This window comes from Alosa alosa, chromosome 9, assembly GCF_017589495.1.
Source record: "Alosa alosa isolate M-15738 ecotype Scorff River chromosome 9, AALO_Geno_1.1, whole genome shotgun sequence".
NCBI lineage: Eukaryota > Metazoa > Chordata > Actinopteri > Clupeiformes > Clupeidae > Alosa > Alosa alosa.
This window is the reverse complement of record NC_063197.1, coordinates 1161451-1188357: the sequence shown is the minus strand read 5'-3', so window position 1 is coordinate 1188357 and position 26907 is coordinate 1161451. Positions and strand designations below refer to the sequence as shown.

The 26907-nt window shown below is 37.9% G+C and overlaps 1 protein-coding gene across 4 annotated transcripts in view; it reads right to left on the bottom strand.

The window, feature by feature from the left end:
• Positions 1 to 12623, bottom strand: part of aspscr1 (ASPSCR1 tether for SLC2A4, UBX domain containing) — an 87468-nt gene extending 74845 nt beyond the window's left edge. For 2 of the 4 annotated variants that reach the window (XM_048252427.1, XM_048252428.1), the window contains exons 1-2: positions 5945 to 6059; positions 4270 to 4367 (exon numbers count right to left, since the gene is read on the bottom strand). Coding sequence is in view for 1 of the 4 variants with exons in the window: in XM_048252426.1 (XP_048108383.1) it covers positions 5945 to 6059; positions 12064 to 12119; positions 12405 to 12494 (261 nt within the window). In the remaining 3 variants the exon portion in view is untranslated. Of the gene's footprint in view, positions 1 to 4269; positions 4368 to 5944; positions 6060 to 12063; positions 12120 to 12404 lie in introns of those variants that run through there. The other 2 variants (XM_048252426.1, XM_048252429.1) reach the window with 2 other exon arrangements.
• Positions 12624 to 26907: the final 14284 nt, after the last annotated feature.

Below are 26907 nucleotides of genomic sequence, written 5' to 3'. Positions count from 1 at the left end.
CTTAACTTGTGTTTGCCTTTCTAATGTTGTATTTTCACTTTCATGTCATCCACTTTCCAATCTGCTAGGGTATAAGTCGGTAATAGTCTACATGCAGTAAATAGTTTGAGTACTTTTTTATTTTTTTTAAGTAAAGTAGACCCACTAGGCTACTCTGTATGTCGCTGCTTGTTGCCACCTTATTATCATGCATGATCACTAAACTTTTTATTCTTTTGAATGTCACCATCAGTTAACTCCATTTAACTGCGCTTGTGGTGTGCATACGATATTAGCGCTTTCTTTATACATCTAGCCCTGAGGCGTAAAAAATAACCACACTCCATTTCAAGTTACAAATGGGAAAGATACACATCGCACAAATTTGTTAGACTTCGCTACTGCCCTTCCTACTTATGCTACTGCCTTAATAACATTATGCTAGCTTGTTGATATCAATATTAGTAGTGAAAAACATATGGTTATGAATATAGCCTTGGTTCTCTGAAGGAGAACATGAGACATTAACCAATGGGAAGTCATCCCAGCATGAAGTCATCGAAACCAATCTCCAATCACCCGTCTTAGGGAACTTTTTGTGTGGCTTACACTATATCACACCTGAGGCTTCGCACACTTGAGTAATGGCCTCAACCAGCCAGTGGAAGAGCCTTTGTTTGATGAAGATAAAAAGATAGGATAAAAAGAGAAAAATAAATAAATAACATAAGCGCTATCGGCCATGTCCATTTTGTCAAAGTAGTTTTCGGAGGGAAAAAGGCTCTAGGCCATGTCCCTTTTGTCAAAGTAGCGCTCGGAGGAAAAAAGGTTTGAGACCCCTGGTCCAGCATCCAACAGATGCTGGATTGGATTGAGAACTTTGAGCCCAAGTTGTCACCTTGAACTGGTTGTGATCCTCAAACCATTCCACTTGCTTTGTGGTAGGGCACATTATCCTGCTGCAAGAGGCCATTGCCATCAAGGGATAGCCTAGAAATCTATAGACACACCCTAGCGGTGGCAAATTAATTTGCTCAGCCTGTACGTCTAGTATCAAACCATAGGGATTTCTATTGGCTGACGGCGTGGATGTCATCCAATCACAGCACTCTATTTTGTTAGAGAGTCTTAAGGTGGGCTTAACAGGATAACAACAGTCCTGCGACGGTGAACAACAAGGAAGGTGGCTATGGCGTAGAAGAGCGGTTGTTTGAATCGGCGTTGGCGTTGGACTTGTGCTTTTCTTTGAAAGTTGAGCAACACAATGCACTTAAGTCATTCCTTTCAAAGAAGGATGTATTTGCCGTTTTGCTGACCGAATACGGATATGGTCGTAGCCCTGGCCTATTGCATGCCTAGGCAGTTTGAAAGACAATTCTCTGCCCGCCCCTTGGATTAAGCGAGGTGAATGGTTCGATTCCAGACTACACATTTCAATGATATGGGATGGCCCGCCAGGCTAATCAAGGGATACTGTTTCCATGAAAGGGTGCACATGGTATGTAACGATGCTTAGATAGGTGGTACGTGTCAAAGGAACATCCACATGAATGGCAGGACCCAAGGTTTCCGAGCAGAAAATTGCCCAAAGCATCATACTGCCATCACTCAAAATTAGGGCTTTCAGCGTTAACACGTTAATCACGCTGCGATCGAGGACCAAGAATAATGCGTTATTTTTTTTACATCGCATGCCACCAAATATTTTTTTTTATTTTACGACGTCACTTGTTCTGTTATCAACCATCCTCTTTGGCTGCTACTATTTTCACCCTTTGACGCACCATTTCTAATGTCCTCAAACTGCCACAGACACTTCCCGGCAAAGGTTCTACAGCGGAGCTTCCTGCCTAGCCCTCCTCCTCCTGTAGTCATGGAGATAAAACACCAACGCAGGTCTGAACTCTCAGCCGGCTGAATGGTGCTTTAAAGCGCTGTGGATACCGGTGCCGAAATGAGTGCGGCAGACTCCACTTTCGACATTCAATTACATTAGATTCCGTTGTTCTCAATACAGCTCCACACACCAGCACCGCACTTTGCCGCCACTGCTTTATAAATTACGATTCAGTTCTATTTTGTCGGCGCAGCTCTATAAAATCCATTGTTCATCCAGTGTTTGCCAGTTAAAAACGTCGGCGATAATGTGCGTGGCAAGAGACAGTGCACTCATGTCAGCACTGGTGTCCGCTCAGTCGTCATAGAATTAAAATATCACCGAAGTACTTCAAGTTTAAACTATAATCTACGAGCTAAACATTGTTTACACTCTCCTACACTGTTAGAAATGAACTGAACATAGTTAATGGACTAGGCTATTTCTGTTAGCACTTCATTGAAATGTGATGTAGGCCTACACAACATTTTGCACATGCACATTTTGCACATGCAATATTTCTCAATATGAAAAGTTCCTTATTTTCAACTCAACTAAAAATAATGAATATAGGCTATATAGGAAAAAGCTCCATCACCCATGGAATGGAGACCAGTTTGGGGATAGTGAGGAGGCCAGATGAGAAGAATGAAGAGAGCGTGTAGGACGGTATGGTTGAAGGAGTTCAGCCAAGTAAGCGGAGGCAGAGCAATGTAGGGCCTTCAAGAAGGACTTTGAAGTCCATCCTCTGCAGGACAGGGAGCCTCCTGGCTTCACTTTACCCCAGGTCTTGTAACACTGGGGTAATGTGATTGCAGGACGGGGTGGAGTTGAGCAATAAAGAGGCCAAATTTTGCTATGTTGTAGTCTTTTGAGCAGGTGTGAGGGAGATCACTGAAGTGGGCATTGCTGTAGTCCAGGCGGGACGTGTATTACGCCCTCATCGAGTGGGAGAGGAGTGGGTGGATCCATGCTGTGTTTTTGACATGGAAGAAGGATGATTGCCGGGTTTTGTTGATGTGAGACTCAAATGAGAGGTGGAGTCTAAGAGAACACCTAGGCTTTTGACATAGGGGGACGCTGTGACTGTCGTGTCATCAGTGGTGAGGCAGAAGTTCTTGAGGTTTCTGGTATGACACTTTGAACAAATGACGATGATCTCAGTTTTGTCGGAGTTGAGTTTTAGAAGGCTACTGTGCATCCAGCTTTTAAGGGGTTTCAGTGCTGCGGAAGTGTCTGATTTTGTGCAGATGTAGATCAGAGTATCAAAACTGAGGCCATAGGATTGGATGATATGGCCAAGGGGGAGCATGTAAATGGAAAATAGGAGAGGGCCAAGGACTGACCCTTGAGGGACACCATTGAGGACAGTGGATGGAAGGGACTGGATGGTAATGGTGGTAAACTGTAGGCAGTAGGTGATATAGCACTTGAACGATGTAAGGGCAGAGCCAGTGAGTCCAGCAAAGCTTTTTAGTCATTGCAGATGGATGGTGTGGTGGACTGTGTCGAGCAGGATTAACATGCTCAGGTGTCCAAAATTCAAGTGGCGATTCAAGAGACAGCTGGCACCTGGCTCAATGCTCTGAACACAGTCAGGCTTTGTGTGTGGAAGAGGCCGGTCGTTCATGAAGTTATCAGGGGGGATATGGCTAGGCAGGCAGGTGACTGGACTCAGTAAAGATCTGAGTGTAGAAAAAAGTACTTTGGAGTTGTTTCTATGGTCATCAATGATTGTAGAGTAGCAATTAGAGTGGGCAGATTTCAGTGACAAGCGCCAGTCAGCAGTCTTTAGAGAGCACAGTTTCTCTGTGGACCTGGGGGTGGAGCATTTAAAAGAGACTGTCCTGTGTTGAGAAGGGCAAGATCGTTCAAAAACTGCTTCCTCACTGGAGCTGGATAGAGAGGAGGGAAGGTCAAGAGACACCAGGTTGGGATTGAGGGACCTAAGGTTGAGCTGATTGATGAAACACATTGGTGAGTCACAATTGTTTTCAGCGCACCAGTCCAAATACACTATTGCTCTAGCCCTCTGTGTGGTTTCGACTATGGAGGGGGGCCCCTCCCTCAGCATACTTGTTCTTCTGAACACAAGGCAAATGTATTGCATGTAGTGACAGCAGATGTTTATGTGCCCACAACAATTTCTCTAATTCTCTAAGGCAGGTGATTGGAGATTGTTTCAGATCGATGATGTCATGTGGGGATGAGAGGACTTGCCGTTGGTTAACGTTAAGTGAACTTGACTAAAAGAGAACTGACAGAACTAATGCAAGGCACTTTATTTCAATTTGATTTCAGACATGGGATGTAAGAAGCACATTCCTCAGTGTCATTTATGTTCGCACTAAATTTGTCTCTCACAAATACTATCCAAGAAAACAATTATCATTGCCAACTTAAAGTATTCTTACCTCAGTCAATTCACCAGTGTAGATAAATAACATGCAATTAACTCTAAAATTAGTCCTCTTCCTTGTTGATGTTCTCATGCTCTGTCGCAGTCCATCACCTGACCAGTGCAACAAACTTTATCTAATTAAGTACATAGCTTGCAAATGCATACAGAAACAATCCAAACTGGTAGTGGAAATAAAATAATATATATATAATACATCTGAACATTTTAGAGCAGGGATGGGCAACTTTGATGATAGAGAGGGCCACAAAATGTTCTTGTCGCTGTCAGAGGGCCAGATGTGACCGCGCACGTCCACCACTGGGATATCAGGAATCAGTAAATATATACAGTAGCCTATGTCTGTATGGTTTATTAAACCAACATGCATTAATTTAATATGTTCTATACTCAAATGCATATTTAATATTGCTTCTATTCACCAATGAACTTGAAATAAACTAAAACATATTACACATTCACAATAAACCTTTTTTCCCTGACAAAAATCCTGAATTTCCATGACCAATCGGGAAATTAAAAAATGGGTATTGAAAAAACAGGTAGGGCTAACTACAACCACTCAAGCAAGTAGTAATGGAAAACGCTAATAACTCAAACACCAATGCTGCATACAGTATGCAGTCAAGTGAATTTTAAACTCCTACAACTAAACTCCTAAAACAAAATTATATAGGAAGCGCCCCTATCGGTGGACCGTAGCATTACAATAAGGATGTTCAGATGTGGTAAAAACCATGTGAAACGAACATTTTAATGACATTTCAAAATTGATCCGCGGGCCGCACTGAGTGAGGAGGAGGGCCGCATGCGGCCCGCCAGTCGCCCATCCCTGTTTTAGAGTAAGACCAAGAACTTGCTAACATTACATGGAGACAAGATGGAGAGAAAGTTGAATGGAAAGAGGTTTATAATATTACTAAGGTAATTGTGATGGTTGCTTGGGTACATATGGTGGTTGCTAAGTAAATCATGTTGGTTGCAATGGTGGTTTCTATTTTGACATTATGTAAGTGGTTGCAATGGTTGTCGCAAGGGTACTGGAGATGAATTTGCGGGATTGTTCCAATTGCAAAATTCTCAAGGGATTGATAAAATGCTGTGTTGATTAAAAATGTTGACGACGAGTTATCAGTGTCAGTTATGTCGACTAACTGCGGTAGGCCTTTAGTGTTCTATGTGCAGGGTGTTTGGTTTTCCTGGATATAACCCTGGCCCCATATATTGCATATTCTACAGTGCAGAATTTTACAGTGTAAGGTGATCTTTTTGGAACGTGACAACAAGTCTATTGGTTTAAAATCACTTACTTTAACTGAACAATTCATGAGTAGAATCTACTTTTTTTTTTGTTTTACCTCAGTTTATACAATTGGGATTTCTTGTTGATGAAAGGTCAACAAAGTGCAGATTGTTTCCAGTCTTCCACATCAAGTGCAAATTGATTAAAAAAAAAGTAATGACATAACTTCAATTATCTAAGAGAAATGCAAGATAAACCCTTAAACCAATCAGAGTTACAGTCTACATCAGCTCTATGAGGATGTTTTGAGAAATGAGCTCTAACAGTTGACAAATTATAAGTTTAGGCAATCATAAACATTTCAACAACATTAGAATGGACAAGCACCAAAAGGTTCAACATTTGCACAATTACACTCTTCACTCACCGTGTTATCCGTTACTGTCTGGCGCCTATTACTTGGCACTACTTCCAGCTTGGCATTATTTGGTAGACTGGCAAAGCGCCATTGCAGAGATAGATCCAGTAAGTTCCTTTGAAACCTGGACAAAATAATGTGAGAAAACAGGCCGCCTCAATACAAGAAATGGTACAGTGCTCTATGTTAGACCTGCAAAGAAATGATCAGAATCCAAATCACAGCACAACAGTGATATGGAATGCATAGAATAGCATGCGTATTTTCAAGTGAACTATTATCACAGATGTGTTATACACACACAAAGAGACAAACATATGCACAGTCTTCACAGTCTGCAAGGCACATAACCCCTCACTAATCCCCGAGCGCCGCTGTTGTAGCAGGCAGCTCACTGCGCCGGGATTAGTGTAAGCTTCACCTCACTGTGTTCACTGTGTGCTGAGTGTGTTTCACTAATTCACGGATTGGGATAAATGCAGAGAATTTCCCTCACGGGATCAAAAGAGTATATATATACTTATACTTAAAGGATGCTTCCCAGCTTGTCATTATGCAGTTCTTTTTTGTGTGCTTGTGAGTTTCACAATTAAACTTGGGCGAGGGGGATATTGACGCATGCGAAAATACGCAGGTTATTATTCTATTGAGCACGCTCTAGATTAGCTCACTCTATGACTATTGTTGTTCGATATTGTTACTCGTATATAGCCCACTCTCCCTTCTGAAAAAAAAAAACCAGCTTGACCAACTTGTGATTTATGAAAACTGAATTTTCATTACTTCATGTCACCTAGCCTGGGTGCCAGCCGAACTTAGTCCCGCCCACAACATTTGAGGTCGGGAAGTTCGGTCTGGCATTGTTCTGTTGTTCTGGAGCAACTATGCTCGCCCCAAATCTGGCGGACCAATCAAATCGGCTTTGCGATGATTGACAGGTGAGCAACAGCACTTAGTCGATCACGTCTTCTAAGCATGCTTAGGTTGATTATGTTTACAACAAAAACGCTGTGGCTAGAAGGAGACAGATGGCTTCAAAGACCCCATATGGAAAATGCATATTATTTCAATGAGGTTTTATCACTGAAAACTTTGGCCAAAGTTGAGATGAGGGAACTCATGGTTTCACTTTCATCAAGGGAAAACAGCGTGTTGCATTGCGACATGTTGTTCCCTCATACGTTTAAAATCTCTGATTGACCACCTGTTTGAGGGATTTGCGACAGCCTTTCCCAGCTGTTTATAACATGTTTGTAGCATACTGTATCAGTGTTTTTATTTTTAAAAACGGAGCGGATATAGGATCAGTTTTTTTTTCCTAATAGCCTACCCTACTACGTATCTCTTAGATTTCACTAATGAATGTTGTAGGAGATGTTGACGGCACAATAACTTTTACAAAAGACCAGAAAACTTTGTTAAGGCATTTGTGGAGAAGAGGATGGTTCGTGTGTTCTTCCTCTCACACGTAAGTTATTTCATTCCAGTTGCTGCTACTGGAAGAAACTGGAATCCATGCATTTCCACTGAATTATTTTTGGAATCTGATCCCTTATCATACCTGTTCATTCTTACTCGTTGCTCGACTTATCGTGACTAAATTCAAGATGGCTGCAAGCGCTTAAACTTTGTGAAACACTGTCTGTATAAATCGTCTCGTAAGTAAACTACCAGTGCTTTTCAAAGTTCTCAATGTCTCTCGTTTTAAATGTCAGGGCCCTCGAAGTCTACCAATGAAGTGTGGAGATACATTGAGCCTCAAGTAAATGGGTGTAAAACAGTGATTTATTTGCATGGCTAGCCGATGCGAAGCACCACTATTGAAAAAGCTGTTGGTAGCATCGGCTAACTAGCCAGATTTTGGAGTGCAGGGGACAAGCGAGATGGGCTATGAGACATCACGTTCACACTCGGTATCATGTTTCAATACACTTTAGGTCAATATCACACCGGAATTCTCCTTTAACTAATTACTGTTTCCATCATGACAACGCCCTTACCGTTACTAACAATAAAATGTGACTGGTTACTAATTGAGCTCATTGAAGCGGTTTTCATCCGACCAGGATCTCAGCCACAGGAGCTGCAAAGTTTTTTGCAGGGGGCAAGACAACCGCATAAGTGATGATGATTGACTATGATAGAGAAAATTTTCATAGTAAGCCAACCAGAGGCAAAGTTGTTCACACACAAAGGATGTTCACACACAAACACACATACATTAAGCCCAGGAGCAAGGTGTTTCTCCATGTCAGTTGTAAGCAATTATAATCTCAAGAAGCACCTCATTGTCACACGCTTCTACAAAACAAGTGGCCAGAACACTGGGTTTGATAGCAGCCCGAACCCAGGTGCGGCTAACGTGAGCTCCGCTTACAAAGGAGACGGATATGACTATGCTGCCGTTATTGCGGCCTGTTGAGGTGCAATAAATATCAAAAGTTCTAAAACATCTATTGTATTTCATTGTTCCACTATAATAAACATAGTAACTGTTAATGATGATATACAATAATATATTAAATTTGCTATATGTCTTGTCTCACACTGTCCCACAGCAAGACTAAAATAGTGTAGATTAGTGTACAACGTTCTGTTACTAAATTATTCTAGGCTATTTAGTGTCTATTTCACTCATTAAATATATTTATTATTCAGTTATATTGTAAATAATTGAGCATACAGTTGAATTTAAGGTTCCATTCTAAATTCATTGACATTTTGAACATTATAAATACACATAAATAATATTGAATATTGACAATATCAACATTTTGAGAGTGGCCCAAGAGTACACACCTAAATCCATAAAAAGTGAGCACACGGCCAGTGTGATCCTGATTCTTGAAGGCAAATAATCTCAAAACCCAAATTGGTGATAAAAAGTTGCGGTATACAATCATTGTGGAGACATGTGGGCTATATAAATACTACGAATCTCGATTAGTGGGTTAGCGAGGTATGTTGCGCTCAAAGCCAGGATATGATGTGACACGAAAGTGGTTCTGTTTTTAGCGTCGCTGTATCACCATGGTGTTTTATGTTGCCAACCAAACCTGGTCGGGAGCAGGTTATGTGCTAAGTTATAGCTCAAATCATGTAAAACTACCGACCACTGACCAATCAATTATCTTGAAAAACAAAGTTCTCACGTGTAGGATTCTGTCATATATCTTACAGGTGGAGCTCCGCCTCTACAAACATTTTGGATCTCACAGGCGCTTTAACAGTGTAAATATGCCACTATGGACGTGCATACAACATCTGATGACAATCGATTTCTTTGATGTTATATGCTAGACACTAAAAATGACCGCAGTGTAGATTACGCTATCGCTCATAAATGCGGAAGTAATTGTATTTTAATAGGTGCTGGTCATATAATTAGAATATCATCAAAAAGTTGATTCATGTCAGTAATTCCATTCAAAAAGTGAAACATATATACATATATATATATATATATATATATATATATAGCTTCACTGTATATTCATTCATTACATACAGACTGATATATTTCAAATGTTTATTTCTTTTAATTTTGATGATTATAACTGACAACTAATGAAAATCCCAAATTCAGTATCTCAGAAAATTTGAATATTACTTAAGACCAATACAAAAAAAGTTTTTTTTTAGAAATGTTGGCCAACTGAAAAGTATGAGCATGTACAGCACTCAATACTTAGATGGGGCTCTTTTTGCCTGAATTACTGCAGCAATGCGGCATGGCATGGAGTCGATCAGTCTGTGGCACTGCTCGGGTGTTATGAGAGCCCCGGTTGCTCTGATATTCAATTCAAATCACTTAGTGGCCTTCAGCTCTTCTGCATTGTTGGGTCTGGCCTATCGCATCTTCCTCTTCACAATACCCCATAGATTTTCTATGGGGTTAAGGTCAGGCGAGTTTGCTGGCCAATTAAGAACCGGGATACCATGGTCCTTAAACCAGGTACTGGTAACTTTGGCACTGTGTGCAGGTGGCAAGTCCTGTTGGAAAATGAAATCTGCATCTCCATAAAAATGGTCAGCAGCAGGAAGCATGAAGTGCTCTAAAACTTCCTGGTAGATGGCCGCGTTGACCCTGGACCTCAGAAAACACAGTGGACCAACACCAGCAGATGACATGGGACCCCAAAAAAAAAAAAATCACTGACTAGGGATGGGCATCATTAAGAAATTATCGATATCGATGCCATTGCCGATTCTGCTTGTCGATGCGATTCCTTATCAATTCCCATATCGATTCCTGTACCATTTGCTGAACACTTATAGGATGGCTTTGAGAGTTGTTGGCTTTTAATGTCTAATTTAAAGTGGTTTTAGAGAATGAATATCAAGTGTGTAACAACAATACAGAAGTTGAATACTTCATATAAAATAAAATTTCTAAAAAAGTAAAACATTTTTAAAACAAAGCTTTGTATTGGAATCGTTAGTGGAATCGTTAACGTTTGGATGTGTAGGATTCCGATGGATCGGAACATTTGGAACCGAGGCCATCCTTAAAAATATTTTCGTTTGCCGTAACCCGACCGACCCTGTCGGTTATCCCATATTGCTTAGTACAGTTTTTCCTACCACATCTTTTCCTTCCAGTGTTTCCCATATATTGACTTATTTGTGGCAGCCCACCACAATATCAACATTGACCACCACACAATGATTTTCCAGGTTGTACTATTTCAATTGAATAGACTTCTTTCATTGCAGAGCTATGTGCACCTTTGTAAAGCCTCTCCTTGTTTCTTTGTCTCTCAACGAACCTACATGCATGTTTAAAGACAACATTAACAAACCTGCAAGGCATAGAAGACAACTAGAAGGCTAAAATTGTGCTGCCCTAATTTGTTAAAAACATTTGCATTCAAGTTAATTCTGCAAACCTACCACCACAAATAGAATTAAATTATGTGGGAAACACTGCCTTCCCTTCGCCTCTCTATTAATATAATTGGACACAGAGCTCTGTGAACAGCCAGCCTCTTTAGCAATGATCTTTTGTGTCTTGCCCTTTTTTTGCAAGGTGTCAATGGTAGTCTTTTGGACAACTGTCAAGTCAGCAGTCATCCCCATGATTGTGTAGCCTACAGAACTAGACTGAGAGACCATTTAAAGGCCTTTGCAGGTGTTTTGAGTTAAATAGCTGATTAGAGTGTGGCACCAGGTGTCTTCAATATTAAAAGAAAAACACTTGAAATATATCAGTCTGTGTGGAATGAATGTATTATACAAGTTTCACTTTTTGAATGGAATTACTGAAATAAATCAACTTTATGATATTCTAATTATATGATCAGCACCAGTAGGCGGTCTTGTGCGTTTCCATGTTTCACGATTGGCCAACATCATCCCAACACGAGAACGCGCACACATCTGAGCTGAAAGCCTAGTTTGACAAATATATCACATATCACAACTGCCATCGTAGTATCATTTAAAGGTTGTATCAGCGATTTCAGGCCCAAAAAAGGCCCAAACATAAATTATCACATTCATCTATTCTTTCTTAACGATCCGCTAGCTGTCTGCCCCATAAGCAGGCCGTGAAAAAACTGTGTCTCTGAAGGCAGACTAGGCTCCAAGATCTGTACACAAAAACAATTGCTACCAACAAGGGTTGGCAACCCACTCAAAGGCAAAATAAAGTATAAAATAACCGACGAGATGCGCGTTTAGGAGAGTTTTAATTGCACGGGAGGGAGGGAGGGAGGGGGAGGGAGTAGCCATTATTCCATGTTTCTATCACATTGTCACACAGTCAGAACAAACATATTGACAAGAGAAAAACCAACATAAAATCAATATTTCTATCGTTTCTACCTGAGAACTCTAGCGTTTCCCATCGGATTTCTGCATGCCTTAAGGTTTCAAGTCTGGATGAAAGATCGACACCTTCAGCTTAATCTCTCAGAAACTGAGTTTTTGGTGTTTCCAGCTAAAACAGCTATTCCCCAACAGATTAACATCCAGTTTGACTCATCTTCACTAACCCCAACTAGATTTATTAATGGTAAATTATTTCCCTATATCATTTTTCGTACCGCGTATGTTAACTTATCAGAAGAACAATTGTGTACTTCATGTAACCGATTTGTTTGAAAAACGATTAAGTATTGGTTTACCTCAATCCGTGGTCATCCGGATCAAATCCATGTTTCATGCAAACCTCCTCTAGAACCTTGAACAAATCTACAGGTTAGCCTAAACAGTCAAAGGTTAACATTGGAAGTAGAAGGCTTTCATTTACGACAAACTATCTAAAGTTAGCAAGCGAACTATCAAGAAGTTAGCAGAAAACGTTACCACCAGACAATTTCTTGACAAATGAGCTATGATAACAAACAACAAACGTTAGCAAATGCTAGCATGAGGGAGGGGGGTGAACAATCACTGCTTTGACCCCTTTTAAAAGGCAATTAAAGCAAAAGTAAATTCATCACGTTTAAGAGTATATGTAGTTCACCTGCAAAAGAGATGTATTTGGCGACACTCTCACAATTTGTCTTCTTCCATTTGGGGTAAGAACTGACACCGCTTTGTTGGCTGCCATCATTCGGATTACTTTTCCTCGTAGGTTTTCTTCTTTATTTTTTTTACTGGCGTGTTACGCATATAAAGCGAATACCGCCTCCTACTGGAACAGAAGAAAAAAACTTGACCCAACTTTTTTTTTTTAACTTAAATAAGTCAAACTCTTATTAAATTAAGCCAAATGCTTTTAGGAGAAGGCAGTAGGTAAGTCTCTCTATACTGAAAACAATTCAAAATAGATTTTGTGATCTTGATATAAGATTAATAACACTTGATTAGATTTTATTAGATAGGCAGTTTTTAAGTATAAGTATACTCTTTTGATCCCGTGAGGGAAATTTGGTCTCTGCATTTATCCCAATCTGTGAATTAGTGAAACACACACAGCACACAGTGAACACACAGTGAGGTGAAGCACACACTAATCCCGGCGCAGTGAGCTGCCTGCATCAACAGCGGCGCTCGGGGAGCAGTGAGGGGTTAGGTGCCTTGCTCAAGGGCACTTCAGCCACTTCCTACTGTTTGGGGTTCGAACCGGCAACCCTCCGGTTACAGGTCCGAAGTGCTAACCAGTAGGCCACGGCTGCCCTGTTTTTGCAGTGCTCTGAGGGAATCCAAACAGGGTGTGTTAGATTTTCATGAGCAAGATGGCTTGACATATTTCACTTTATGTAATGAATCTAGAATATGAAAGATTAACTCTTTCACGATAGTCGATTTTTTTTTTTAGATGCACCTGTGTGCATGTTATCATTAAATGGCATCATCCAACTTACTTACTTACTAGATCAATACCAAATATGAACTAGAAAACGCAATTCCAGGGAATTACCAGTGCATGAAAATGCAAAACATATGGTGTGAAATATATTGTTAAAACAGATGATGTGCTAATTGGCAACCAACATGATGAGGTTTAATATAGTTCAAATGACTGAACTAGGTAGATGAGGTTTAATATAGTTGGAATGACTGAACAGTTAAATAGGTGGATAGTTTAAAAGGTTAGCCTGAGAAACTGATAGGGTGCAGGTGGCCTGGCCACCTGGCCTAGGATTCTAATTGCTTAACGGCAGTCTTAATAGAGCCATATTGTATGCTTAAAGCCTGAGACAGAGTATATAGTTTAAAAGTTAAATGTAGATAGTGTAATGGATGTTGATAGACAGAAAGTTGAATGGATGTTGATAGGCAGATTGTTTAATGGATGTTGATGGATAGTTTAATGGGTGGATGAGTGAATGGTTTGAAGAGGATGAATGGATAGAAAGTTGGATGAAATGTGTCTTATATCCTTGTAGAATGGAGAAACACAGAGAGAGTTGGTCTAGTTCAGTAGAAAGCAGTTGATACAGGTGCAATCAGTTGAACTGATTCTTTGATGGGGCCTAGATGAGCAGCTGGAAGATGATACAAGTGCAGATCAAGTTAATTAGTCCATTGTGATGTCATCAGCCCATGTTAAGTCTATGGGGAAATTTTGAGTAGTTTTTAATTAATAGTTTAAAAAGTATAAAAGTTACAAAGATGAAAAATACAAAGCCCCCATGTCCTAAGTAAGACCTACGCAACGCAGTTTGAATGAAGTTTCTACGTTAAACGGTTAAAGCTGCATTAACTGCGTTAGAAGAAGAAAAATAACTAGAAAAGCATTTCCTGAAGGAAATATAGTGCATGAAAATGCAAAAATCTGATGTAAAATATCATACAGAGTAAAAACAAACTATATTGGTTGCTAGGTAGATGAGTTTTAATATAGTTGGAATGACTGAACAGTTAAATAAGTGGATAGTTTAAATGGTTAAATTATTTAGGTAGATAGTTGACGATAACTGACACTTGGAATGGCTCTAATGTTTGCTAGCATTTATGCTAACTATGTTAACAAAGATAATAATGCTAACCAAGTTACTATGCTAAGTAACATGCTAACAATGTTAAAATGCTAAGTATGCTAACCATGTGACTTAGCTAACTTAGCTAATCATTTTTAGCACTTTTGTTAAAAATGTTAACTAGCATGCTAGCATGCTAACCATGTTACTTAGCTAACTTAGTTAATCATTTTTAGCAGTCATGCTAACTATGCTAACTAGCATGTTAACATGCTAGCATGCTAACTATGCTAACCATATTACTTAGCTAACTTAGCTAATCATTTTTAGCAGTTTTGTTAAAAATGTTAACTAGCATGCTAACATGCTAACTATGCTAACCATGTTACTTAGTTAACTTAGCTAATCATTTTTAGTTGATGATAAGTAACAGTTACAATGGCTGAACAGTTAAAAGGTTCAGTAGTTTAAAGGGTTAAATTGTTTAACAGTTAAATATTGTAGTGAGGACTTTTATTTTGAAACAGTTTTTGGCAGAGGAAGCAGTTGAACAGGATGTGTAGTCTTAACCCTTACAAGCCCGACCGTTCTAATTTCGTTAAAATTTTAACGATGACCAATCATCTAATATCTCAGCTGTCCAATGACTGATTTTATTTCTGAAATCTTCCCCGTAATGCTGACAACATAAGCTTCAATTTGATATGATTGGTTAAGGGGTTTATGGCGCGAAATGTTTTGGATACTTGAAGATGAGTCGTGAAAAAAACTTTCCACTTCAGTCGTACATTTTAACATGGACCGCCAGATGCCACCTGCACTTCGTTGGAGTTTACCTTGACTGGAAACCACACAGCTGGATAAACTGAGGTAATATATATTTTACATCGTTTCTAGTTATGGTTAATCTTAATTTGTAGTCATAAAATCATGTTATTTGACAGTAATATGCTTTCTCATCAGCGTCAATATTATGGCATAACGGGGGCTAAGTGCATCGTCATGTAACTTTAGCTAGCTGCATTACTCTGAACTGCTTGCAGTATTCTCGTTTGCTTTTGATATCAGTTATTTTCATTTGACAATTTCATTTAAAAACCTGTTAGTATATAACCTGTAAGTAAGTTTGTTTTCTAGTACCAATTTGCTTGTTAGGTAAGCATTATATTGGCAAGTCAGTATAGCATACCAAAGCTGAATAAATCAATGGGCGCCGCGTTTCTAAGTTGTGTTCTCTTACATGAAATAAGTTGAGCGATATTTTTACTCCTCTCAATATGTAGTTGTAGAAAACAAGATGTGAAATCACGGATTCTGTCAGAAATGTAGTGCTAATGAACTTATTCCCTCTCCTCGGGTTGTTACCTCGCTAGGCAGTTTGTAGTGAACTGTTTTAGCTTGCTAACTTCTAAATGACAAACATCAGACGTGCTTGTCTCAACATTTTCTAAGATGGCATGACTTGATATTCTACTCTTCTCAATATGTAGTTTTATAGAAAACACGATGTGAAATCACATATTATGTCAGAAATGTCATTGCATTTAAGCAGTTAGTTACTAGGTGAAATGTAATCTGTCTTTATCTTAATGCCAGCCAGGCAATCAGATTTAGGGTAGCTAAACCCATGTGTAATAAAATGACTTTTCATACTTCTAAATATTTTTGAGTTACTCAAAATGCTTCAATAGTTTAGGCTACCTCTTCTTGTGTATGTATGTGCACACATGCACACATCTGTAGTTTTGTGATTTTATTTTTTTAATTAATTTAATTATTAATTTAAATTAATAAATGTATTACATTTGTATGATTTTACTGTTGTTTCAGATGGAGGATGACAAGACCTACACAGACCTCCTTGCAGGCCTGAAGAGGTGGCTGACTGCTGATGAGCTTTGCTCACAATGTTGAAGACCATGTGAGGATGGAGGAAGAAGGTATAGATTTAGGTGGCGTGCGTAGGGTGGTGTAGACTGCCACTAAAACACTGTGAAATAGACTTGTTATGTTGATTTTTATGTTGTTGTCCCAGGCATATGTGGTTTTACCAACCGGAAGAGTTGGTTTTACCAACCCAGAAGAGTTTCACAGTTTTCTGGGATTGATCATTGACATGGGACTTCACTTCCCTCCCTAATATCCATTGCTACTGGGGAACCAAGTCTCTGAAGGGATCAGGGAGCGTTGACCAAATGAGAAATACATATTGTGTACACTTTTTCTCCATTGACATTGCTGTTTCCGTAGTTTCTTATTATTTCAAGTTTGGCAATGCAGAATCTGGTGTTGAACCTAGGTTTGGCAGCTACAGCCAGAAAGACTATGTCTATCACAACAGCTGGCAGGCATTTCCGTCAAAATTTCAGCCTCGCCTTCAGCTGCTCCAACTACTACTCTGTCATCTTTTCATCAAGTACATATTCCTGTACAGCAGGAGCCAAAGAAAAATTGTTGGCTTTGTTATAAAAACAATACATAATAACACTAAAGTAGCTTGTATGGCCTGGAGTTTAGCGGTAGGTGACTGCTTTTTTGGTAAACAAAATTGCTGTCAGATTTGGCATTCTACAGAAGGGGATGCGTTTCGTTATGAGTCATAGGTCTTCTGTGTTTAACCTTCAGGTTCCCCACCCCACCTTTCCCTATCCTCCTCTGTGTGTGTGTGTGTGTGTGTGTGTGAGTGAGTTTGTGTGTATATGTGTGTATGTGTTTATTCTCAACAGGCTTGTTCTATGTAATCCACTTTCAAATGTTTAGAAACATTGATTTTTGAGTGATGTTGAAGTTGATTGTATTCCTAGCTTTTCATAAATAATACATTTTATAGATGTATATCATTTTCATATTACACTAATTTATATAAGGAAGTTGTATCTGTTGAATCAAATGTATTCTATGTCTCTATTCAGAATTGATCTTCAATAAATATACAGTATACATACTTCCTGTATTACTGGTAAGGTACATGTTTTTCTTTTATATATCATTATTGTTGACTGTAGCATTTGCTTATATACAAATAAATGGTTTATTCTTATGGACCAAATAAATGTAAACCATTGTGTCTGACTTCATTATTAGTTTTTATGCATACTTTTATGTTTTTGGTGAGAAAGAGAATGTGAATTCTGTCAACATTCTAAATCCCGTTTCCTGCATTTTTTTACACTTATCACTTAATTTATCATAACTTTTGAAAGGTTAATGATATTCCAATTCAGTCTTTTTTGTTAAATAGCCCACAACTTGCTGAACATGTCATACACTCTATATTTTTCTCTATCTCGTATAGAAATATGATGAAAATTCATTTTTATGCGAATGAAATTCAATTTTAACGAATTTTGGTATACATTTGGAGAGGATTTTCAAAGACTGTTCATTACTATATCAACATTACCATATGTATTTTACATCATTTGATAGAACTGACCCTTCTGATTACAATGGTATGTACAGTGGGTCCCCGTTAAGTTTGGACGGGTTCCTTCATGAATCACGCACCCCATTTTCTCAGCAGAAATGGCACAAACTGCAGTTGACACAAACAACCACAAGGTGTCACTTGGGTGCCACTACTATTTTTGATGCGACTGACTTACTGCTTCCATGACGCAGCGGGGGCACGGCAACTTAAATTGATCACCTTTTGCGTTTGAATGTAGCACGAAAAAATGTTTAAATAGCTGGACAAATGATTTAGCTAATTGATTATATAACCTGTACACCAGCAATTGTTGAACATTTACCTGTACAAGTACATTGACAGTAGCCCAGCCTAACAGCATCTTGTAGGCCTACTGTAGAAATTTCACTTAAATTGCAACCGCAACATGCCTGCTTGCCAACGTTCAAACGACAACGAAAAAGATAATAAAACAACAAGAGGGTTGAGTCTGAATGACACTGAGTTTTTGTAGTTAATAAATATTTTCGTATAAAAAAATGGTCATTCTTCAATCTCCTTCACTGACGCCTATGGAAAAGGCTTAACGTCCCAAAACAACGATCAATGATCATCAAATTTCTCTCTCACATTGCTCCTCATAAAAAAGTGTTTTTTCTTTTCTTTTTGAGCACATCCGAATCCCAGGACATAACGCACTGGACCTTATAATAGGCTCGAGATATAATTCCAAAGGGGGCAGATAGGGGCCACTGCACTTAAAACTTAAAAGATGAAGCTTTCGAAATTTGAAATTGCGATCAGTGACTGGCATCGGGTGAACGAAGCTTTTCGAAGTTGAACAGGCTATTAAAAACTATTTGCGCACCTCCATGTCACAGGAGAGACTGGGCTCTCCCTTCTATGAAAAAGACGTTAGGCTACCTGCAAACTGGCCTCTGATTTCATTGCTGAGTTTGCGGCAAAGCAAGAAAATGTTTTTTTTCCTGAGTCAGATATATGGCGAGTCAGTGTCATTTATTTGTCCAATGTTAGCCTATAGATACAGACCAGTACATCTTATCAATAGTTTGAATGTTGTGTGTGTTTCTGCTCATTGACAAATACCGTTCAGCACAATGATTCATGCCCAATTAATTCCCCCTGTTAAAGTGTTCGCCTTTGTTACACTATTTGGTTTCGTGATGTAGCCTATGATAAACACCATATGGCCAAATATGTGACTCAGCTAATGTTATAGGCTATACAATTGAATTTCCCCTCTTAAAGGCAAGCTGGTGTAGCTTATTAGACTAGGCTACTATTAAAATACACCGACGGTAGCAAGACGCAATTAATCAGAAATAAATAATGTAATCTGCATCGCTTTATTTAACAAACTGCAAGCAACAAGAGCATTGAGTTCGCTGTAAGGCCAAACCCAAGAGCAAAGCCTATCTGTTAAGGCAGTCGATAGGCTATATAACGAGCTGTGTGCTTGGAAAGGCGATAGATGACGGCTCTGGTCATCCCATACCCTCCCCCCACTTCCTGTAGCCTACCATTATGAAGGCCTGTAGCCTAAAATGACTTCGTTGCGTTTTGTGACATTAAGCTTTTTTCACGTTAAGCCCCCTCCCCCATCCCCTTCTTTCACAAGCAGTGGGGGAGCGGGGCACAAAGTAACACTTTTGGTAGACAAAGGAGGGTTCTCCGGCTTCTGTCGTTTGGCCACAATCCGTTGCAACCAGGCCAGGACAGATATTTTAGAGAGGAGAGGCGCCAGTGCAGCTCAGATGTCTTAATTTTCTTTATTCTTCAGTAAAAGGTGCAGAACATTATTAAACTTTGACTAACATTTCGATGTGTCGATGTTTTGACTAACTAACATCAAACGTTAGTCAAAGTTTAATAATGTTCTGCACCTTTTACTAAAGAATAAAGAAAATTAAGAAGACATCTGAGCTGCACCGGGCTCTCCTTCTCTAACACTTTTGGCTTTGGCTAAATATTTCTAAAATCATTTGAGTTTCACTAGTCACATGTTTTAACAAGCAACACTTGTTATTGAACTAATAACAGACAATTTGACTTTATTTTCCATACGGAGAAATAACATATGCAGAGTCTAACCAAGGTCAATCTTGCCAAAACAAGCCCTAAAACCTGAAAACACACGAGGCAAAAGTGCAAAACATCACAAAACTAACTAAACTAACATGCGATATTTTTGTATTGCAATCATTGTAGCCTACAGTTGTTACAGCGCCGTAACAGTCGTTTTACTCCCCGGATGCTCATTATAAAGAACGTTTAACGTGTCCCAAAACAGCTATCAATTAATCACCAAACGTCTTATAAACAAGTATTGCCAGGAGCAACACCTTGCAAAAAATGATAACAATAGGCCTAGGCCTTTATATTGCTCTGCTCCTGCCTAAATTCGAACTCAGAACTACCTGAAAGTTGCAGACCTGTTCTGGAAATACGTGCATTAACCCACTCGACCGTCAGACAACGCTATCTGCTTCGAGTAGGCCTATTGGGTAGGACTGTAGCCTACACTGGTTGCTGTGGCACAGTCTTGAGTGACCGAATTTGTTTTTTTTTGTCATATGAATGCTGTCATTTTGTTAACATTACTGTTAAGGAGATGCTGTAGGCAAAGTCTATATTTCAACCTCAAGTGTAGTAGTAAAAAAAAATCAGAACTATTCACAAGGTTTCTGGGCAGCATATTTATGTTCTGTTAGCAAGCGAACTTCTCATGACTACCGACAAAGTAGCCTACTGCCAGCTGACGAAGCTCTCATTTTAAAACATTACTGAGAGACAGGCACTGTACAATCAAGAAATCTTGCCACTGAATCCAAAACTATGTTTAACATTATGTACAAGGCTTAGGCTACAGTGGACTAGCATGTTGCAGGGGCTGCTAAAAACACAGAGAAACGCACTGAAAACTCGGCCAATCACAGCCCTTGCTGTCATCGCGCCGCCTGGTTCGACCGCGGAACTCCACAGCGGACTATGCTGCCCTGCCGGCTGCAGTTGTACTTTACATTTCACCATTCACCATGATCGTGAATGAAGTGTCAATTTTTAACTGGGACCCACTGTATATCCCATTGATGGTATGTATTATACTCAAGAAATAAGTTTTTTTGTGTAAGGAGGTCATCCAGCACCAAAAATGGAATGTTCGGCACGGGAACGAAAGGGTTAATAGGGCCAGTTTGTATGCTTAAAGCCTGAGACTGCAGGTGGCCTGAACGCCTGCCATAGGATTCTAATTGCTTAACGGCCGTATTGTGATGTCATAATCATAATGTTAAGTCAATGGGGAAATTTTGATTAGTTTTTTAATTAATAGTTTAAAAGTATAAAAGTTACAAAGCTGAAAATACATAGCACACATGTCCTAAGTAAGACCTATGTAACATAGTTTGAATGAAGTTTCTATGTTAAACGGTTGAAGCTGCATTAAGTGCGTTAAAAGAAGAAAAAATAACTAGAAAAGCATTTCCTGAAGGAAATACAGTGCATGAAAATGCAAAAATATGATGTAAAATATCATACAGAGTAAAACCAAACTATATTGGTTGCTAGGTAGATGAGGTTTAATATAGTTGGAATGACTGAACAGTTAAATAAGTGGATAGTTTAAATGGTTAAATTATTTAGGTAGATAGTTGACGATAACTGACACTTGGAATGGCTCTAATGTTTGCTAGCAGTTATGCTAACTATGTTAACAAAGATAATAATGTTAACCAAGTTACTATGCTAACTAGCATGCTAACAATGTTAAAATGCTAAGTATGCTAACCATGTGACTTAGCTAACTTAGCTAATCATTTTTAGCAGTTATGCTAACTATGCTAACCATGTGACTTAGCTAACTTAGCTAATCATTTTTAGCAGTTTTGCTAAAAATGCTAACTAGCATGCTAACATACTAACTATGCTAACCATGTTACTTAGCTAACTTAGCTAACTAGCTACAGTGGGTAGGAGTCATAGTTGATGACAGTTTAAAAGTTCAGTAGTTTAAAGGGTTAAATTGTTTAACAGTAAAATATTATAGTGAGGACTTTTATTTTGAAACAGTTTTTGGCAGAGGAAGCAGTTGAACAGGATGTGTAGTCTTAATAGGGCCAGTTTGTATGCTTAAAGCCTGAGACTGGCAGTTGGTCCAGGTGACCCGAACACCTGCCATAGGATTCTAATTGCTTAACGGCCGTATTGTGATGTCATAATCATAATGTTAAGTCAATGGGGAAATTTTGATTAGTTTTTAATTAATAGTTTAAAAAGTATAAAACTTACAAAGCTGAAAAATACATAGCACCCATGTCCCAAGTAAGACCTACATAACATAATTTGAATGAAGTTTCTACGTTAAACGGTTGAAGCTACATTAAATGCGTTAGCGGAAGAATAAGAATAAGAACTAGAAAAGCATTTCCTGAAGGAAATACAGTGCATGAAAATGCAAAAATATGATGTAAAATATCATACAGAGTGAAAACAAACTATATTGGTTGCTAGGTAGATGAGGTTTAATATAGTTGGAATGACTGAACAGTTAAATAAGTGGATAGTTTAAATGGTTAAATTATTTAGGTAGATAGTTGACGATAACTGAAACTTTGAATGGCTCTAATGTTTGCTAGCAGTTATGCTAACTATGGTAACAAAGATAACTAGAAAACGCAATTCCAGGGAATTACTAGTGCATGAAAATGCAAAACATATGGTGTGAAATATATTGTTAAAACAGATGATGTGCTAATTGGCAACCAACATGATGAGGTTTAATATAGTTGAAATGACTGAACTAGGTAGACGAGGTTTAATATAGTTGGAATGACTGAACAGTTAAATAGGTGGATAGTTTATATAGGTTAAATTATTTGCTAGGCAGATGAGGTTTAATATAGTTGGATTGACTGAACTAGGTAGCCTAGATTAGGTTTAATATACTGTAGTTGGAATGACTGAAAAGTTAAATAGGTGGATAGTTTAAAAGGTTAAGTTATTTTCTAGGTAGATGAGGTTTAATATAGTTGGAATGACTGGGCAGTTAAATAGGTGGATAGTTTAAATGGTTAAATTATTTGCTAGGTAGATGAGGTTTAATATAGTTGGAATGACTGAACAGTTTAATAGGTGGATAGTTTAAATGGTTAAATTATTTAATAGGGAATTATTGTAGCGAGGACAATTGCTCTATTGTGATGTCATAATCTAATGTTAAGTCAATGGGGAAATTTTAGTAGTTTTTAATTAATAGTTTAAAAAGTATAAAAGTTACAAAGTTGAAAAATACATAGCTGAAGTCACATAAGTAAGACCTACGCAACGCAGTTTGAATGAAGTTTCTAAGTTAAACGGTTGAAGCTGTATTAAACGCACAAAAAGCGTTAGAAGAAGAATAACTAGAAAAGCATTTCCTGAAGGAAATACAGTGCATGAAAATGCAAAAATATGATGTAAAATATCATACAGAGTAAAAACAAACTATATTGGTTGCTAGGTAGATGAGGTTTAATATAGTTGGAATGACTGAACAGTTAAATAAGTGGATAGTTTAAATGGTTAAATTATTTAGGTAGATAGTTGGCCCCATAACTGACACTTGGAATGGCTCTAATGTTTGCTAGCAGTTATGCTAACTATGTTAACAAAGATAATAATGTTAACCAAGTATGCTAACTAGCATGCTAACAATTTTAAAATGCTAAGTATGCTAACCATGTGACTTAGCTAACTTAGCTAATCATTTTAGCAGTTTTCTAAAAATCTTAACCAATCTTAACATCTTGCATGCTAACTTTGCTAACCATGTGACTTAGCTAACTTAGCTAATCATTATAAGTAGTTTTGCTAAAATTCTAACTAGCATGCTAACATGCTAGCATGCTAACTATCTTAACCATGTGACTTAGCTAACTTAGCTAATCATTTTAGCAATTTTTCTTAAAATGCTAACTAAGCGTCTTAACATCTTAGCATGCTAACTATCTTAACCATGTTACTTAGCTAACTTAGCTAACTAGCTACAGTGGGTAGGAGTCATAGTTGATGACAAGTAACAGTTACAATGGCTGAACAGTTAAAAAGTTCAGTAGTTTAAAGCGTTAAATTGTTTAACAGTGAAATATTGTAGTGAGGACTTTTATTTTGAAACAGTTTTTGGCAGAGGAAGCAGTTGAGCATTTTCATGCACTGTAATAATATTAAGAACTAGAAAAGCATTTCCTGAAGGAAATACAGTGCATGAAAATGCAAAAAATATGATGTCAAATATCATACAGAGTAAAAACAAACTATATTGGTTGCTAGGTAGATGAGGTTTAATATAGTTGGAATGACTCAACAGTTAAATAGGTGGATAGTTTATATAGGTAAATAATTTACTTGGTAGATAAGGTTTAATATAGTTGGAATGATTGAACGGTTAAATAACTGGATAGTTTAAATGGTTAAATTATTTAGGTAGATAGTTGACAATAACTGACACTTGGAATGGCTCTAATGTTTGCTAGCAGTTATGCTAACTATATTAACAAAGATAATAATGTTAACCAAGTTACTATGCTAACTAGCATGTTAACAATGTTAAAATGCTAAGTATGCTAACCATATGACTTAGCTAACTTAGCTAATTATTTTTAGCAGTTATGCTAACTAGCATGCTAACATGCTAACTATGCTAACCATGTTACTTAGCTGACTTAACTAATCATTTTAAGCAGTTTTGCTAAAAATGCTAACTTAGCATGCTAACTATCTTAACCATGTGACTTAGCTAACTTAGCTAATCATTTTTAGCAGTTTAAAAAAAAATTCTAACTAGCATGCTAACCATGCTTAACCATGTTACTTAAGTAACTTAGCTAATCATTTTTAGCAGTTTTGTTAAAAATGATAACTAGCATGCTAACATGCTAACTATGCTAACCATGTGACTTAGCTAACTTAGCTAACTAGCTACAGTGGGTAGGAGTCATAGTTGATGACAAGTAACAGTTACAATGGCTGAACAGTTAAAAAGTTCAGTAGTTTAAAGGGTTAAATTGTTTAACAGTGAAATATTGTAGTGAGGACTTTTATTTTGAAACAGTTTTTGGCAGAGGAAGCAGTTGAACAGGATGTGTAGTCTTAATAGGGCCAGTTTGTATGCTTAAAGCCTGAGACTGGCAGTTGGTCCAGGTGGCCCGAACACCTGCCATAAGATTCTAATTGCTTAACGGCTCTATTGTGATGTCATCAGCCCATGTTAAGTCTATGGGGAAATTTTGACTAGTTTTTAATTAATAGTTTAAAAAGTATAAAAGTTACAAAGTTGAAAAATACAAAGCCCACATGTCCTAAGTAAGACCTACGTAACATAGTTTGAATGAAGTTTCTACGTTAAACGGTTTAAGGTGCATTAACTGCGTTAGAAGAAGAATAATAATAAGAAGAAGAAGAAGAAGAAGAACTAGAAAAGCATTTCCTGAAGGAAATACAGTGCATGAAAATGCAAAAAATATGATGTCAAATATCATACAGAGTAAAAAACAAACTATATTGGTTGCTAGGTAGATGAGGTTTAATATAGTTGGAATGACTGAACAGTTAAATAAGTGGATAGTTTAAATGGTTAAATTATTTAGGTAGATAGTTGACGATAACTGACACTTGGAATGGCTCTAATGTTTGCTAGCAGTTATCTTTAACTATGTTAACAAAGATAATAATGTTAACCAAGTTACTATGCTAACTAGCATGCTAACAATGTTAAAATGCTAAGTATGCTAACCATGTGACTTAGCTAACTTAGCTAATCATTTTAAGCAGTTTTGCTAAAAATGCTAACTAGCATGCTAACATGCTAGCATGCTAACTATGTTAACCACGTTACTTAGCTAACATAGCTAATCGTCTTTAGCAGTTATGCTAACTATGTTAACTAGCATGCTAGCATGCTAACTATGCTAACCACGTTACTTAGCTAACATAGCTAATCGTTTTAAGCAGTTTCGCTAAAAATGCTAACTAGCATGCTTACATGCTAGCATGCTAACTATGCTAACCACGTTACTTAGCTAACATAGCTAATCGTTTTTTGGTAGTTATGCTAACTAGCATGCTAACTATGCTAGCATGCTAACTATGCTAACCATGTTACTTAGCTAACTAGCTACAGTGGGTAGGAGTCATAGTTGATGACAAGTAACAGTTACAATGGCTGAACAGTTAAAAAGTTCAGTAGTTTAAAGGGTTAAATTGTTTAACAGTGAAATATTGTAGTGAGGACTTTTATTTTGAAACAGTTTTTGGCAGAGGAAGCAGTTGAACAGGATGTGTAGTCTTAATAGGGCCAGTTTGTATGCTTAAAGCCTGAGAATGGCAGTTGGGACAGGTGGTCCTAACACCCGCCATAGGATTCTAATTGCTTAACGGCTCTATTGTGATGTCATCAGCCCATGTTAAGTCTATGGGGAAATTTTGAACAGTTTTTAATTAATAGTTTAAAAAGTATAAAAGTTACAAAGCTGAAAAATACATAGCACCCATGTCCTAAGTAAGACCTACGTAACATAGTTTGAATGAAGTTTCTAATGCTAAACGGTTGAAGCTGCATTAAACGTTAGAAGAAGAAGAAGAAGAAGAAGAAGACTAGGAAGAACAGTACAGTGCATTTTCATGCACTGTAATAAGAAGAACTAGAAAACGCAATTCCAGGGAATTACTAGTGCATGAAAATGCAAAACACATGGTGTGAAATATATTGTTAAAACAGATGATGTGCTAATTGGCAACCAACATGATGAGGTTTAATATAGTTGGAATGACTGAACAGTTAAATAAGTGGATAGTTTAAAAGGTTAAGTTATTTTCTAGGTAGATGAGGTTTAATATAGTTGGAATGACTGGGCAGTTAAATAGGTGGATAGTTTAAATGGTTAAATTATTTGCTAGGTAGATGAGGTTTAATATAGTTGGAAATGACTGAACAGTTAAATAGGTGGATAGTTTAAAAGGTTAAATTATTTGCTAGGCAGATGAGGTTTAATATAGTTGGATTGACTGAACTAGGTAGCCTAGATGAGGTTTAATATAGTTGGAATGACTGAAAAGTTAAATAGGTGGATAGTTTAAAAGGTTAAGTTATTTTCTAGGTAGATGAGGTTTAATATAGTTGGAATGACTGGGCAGTT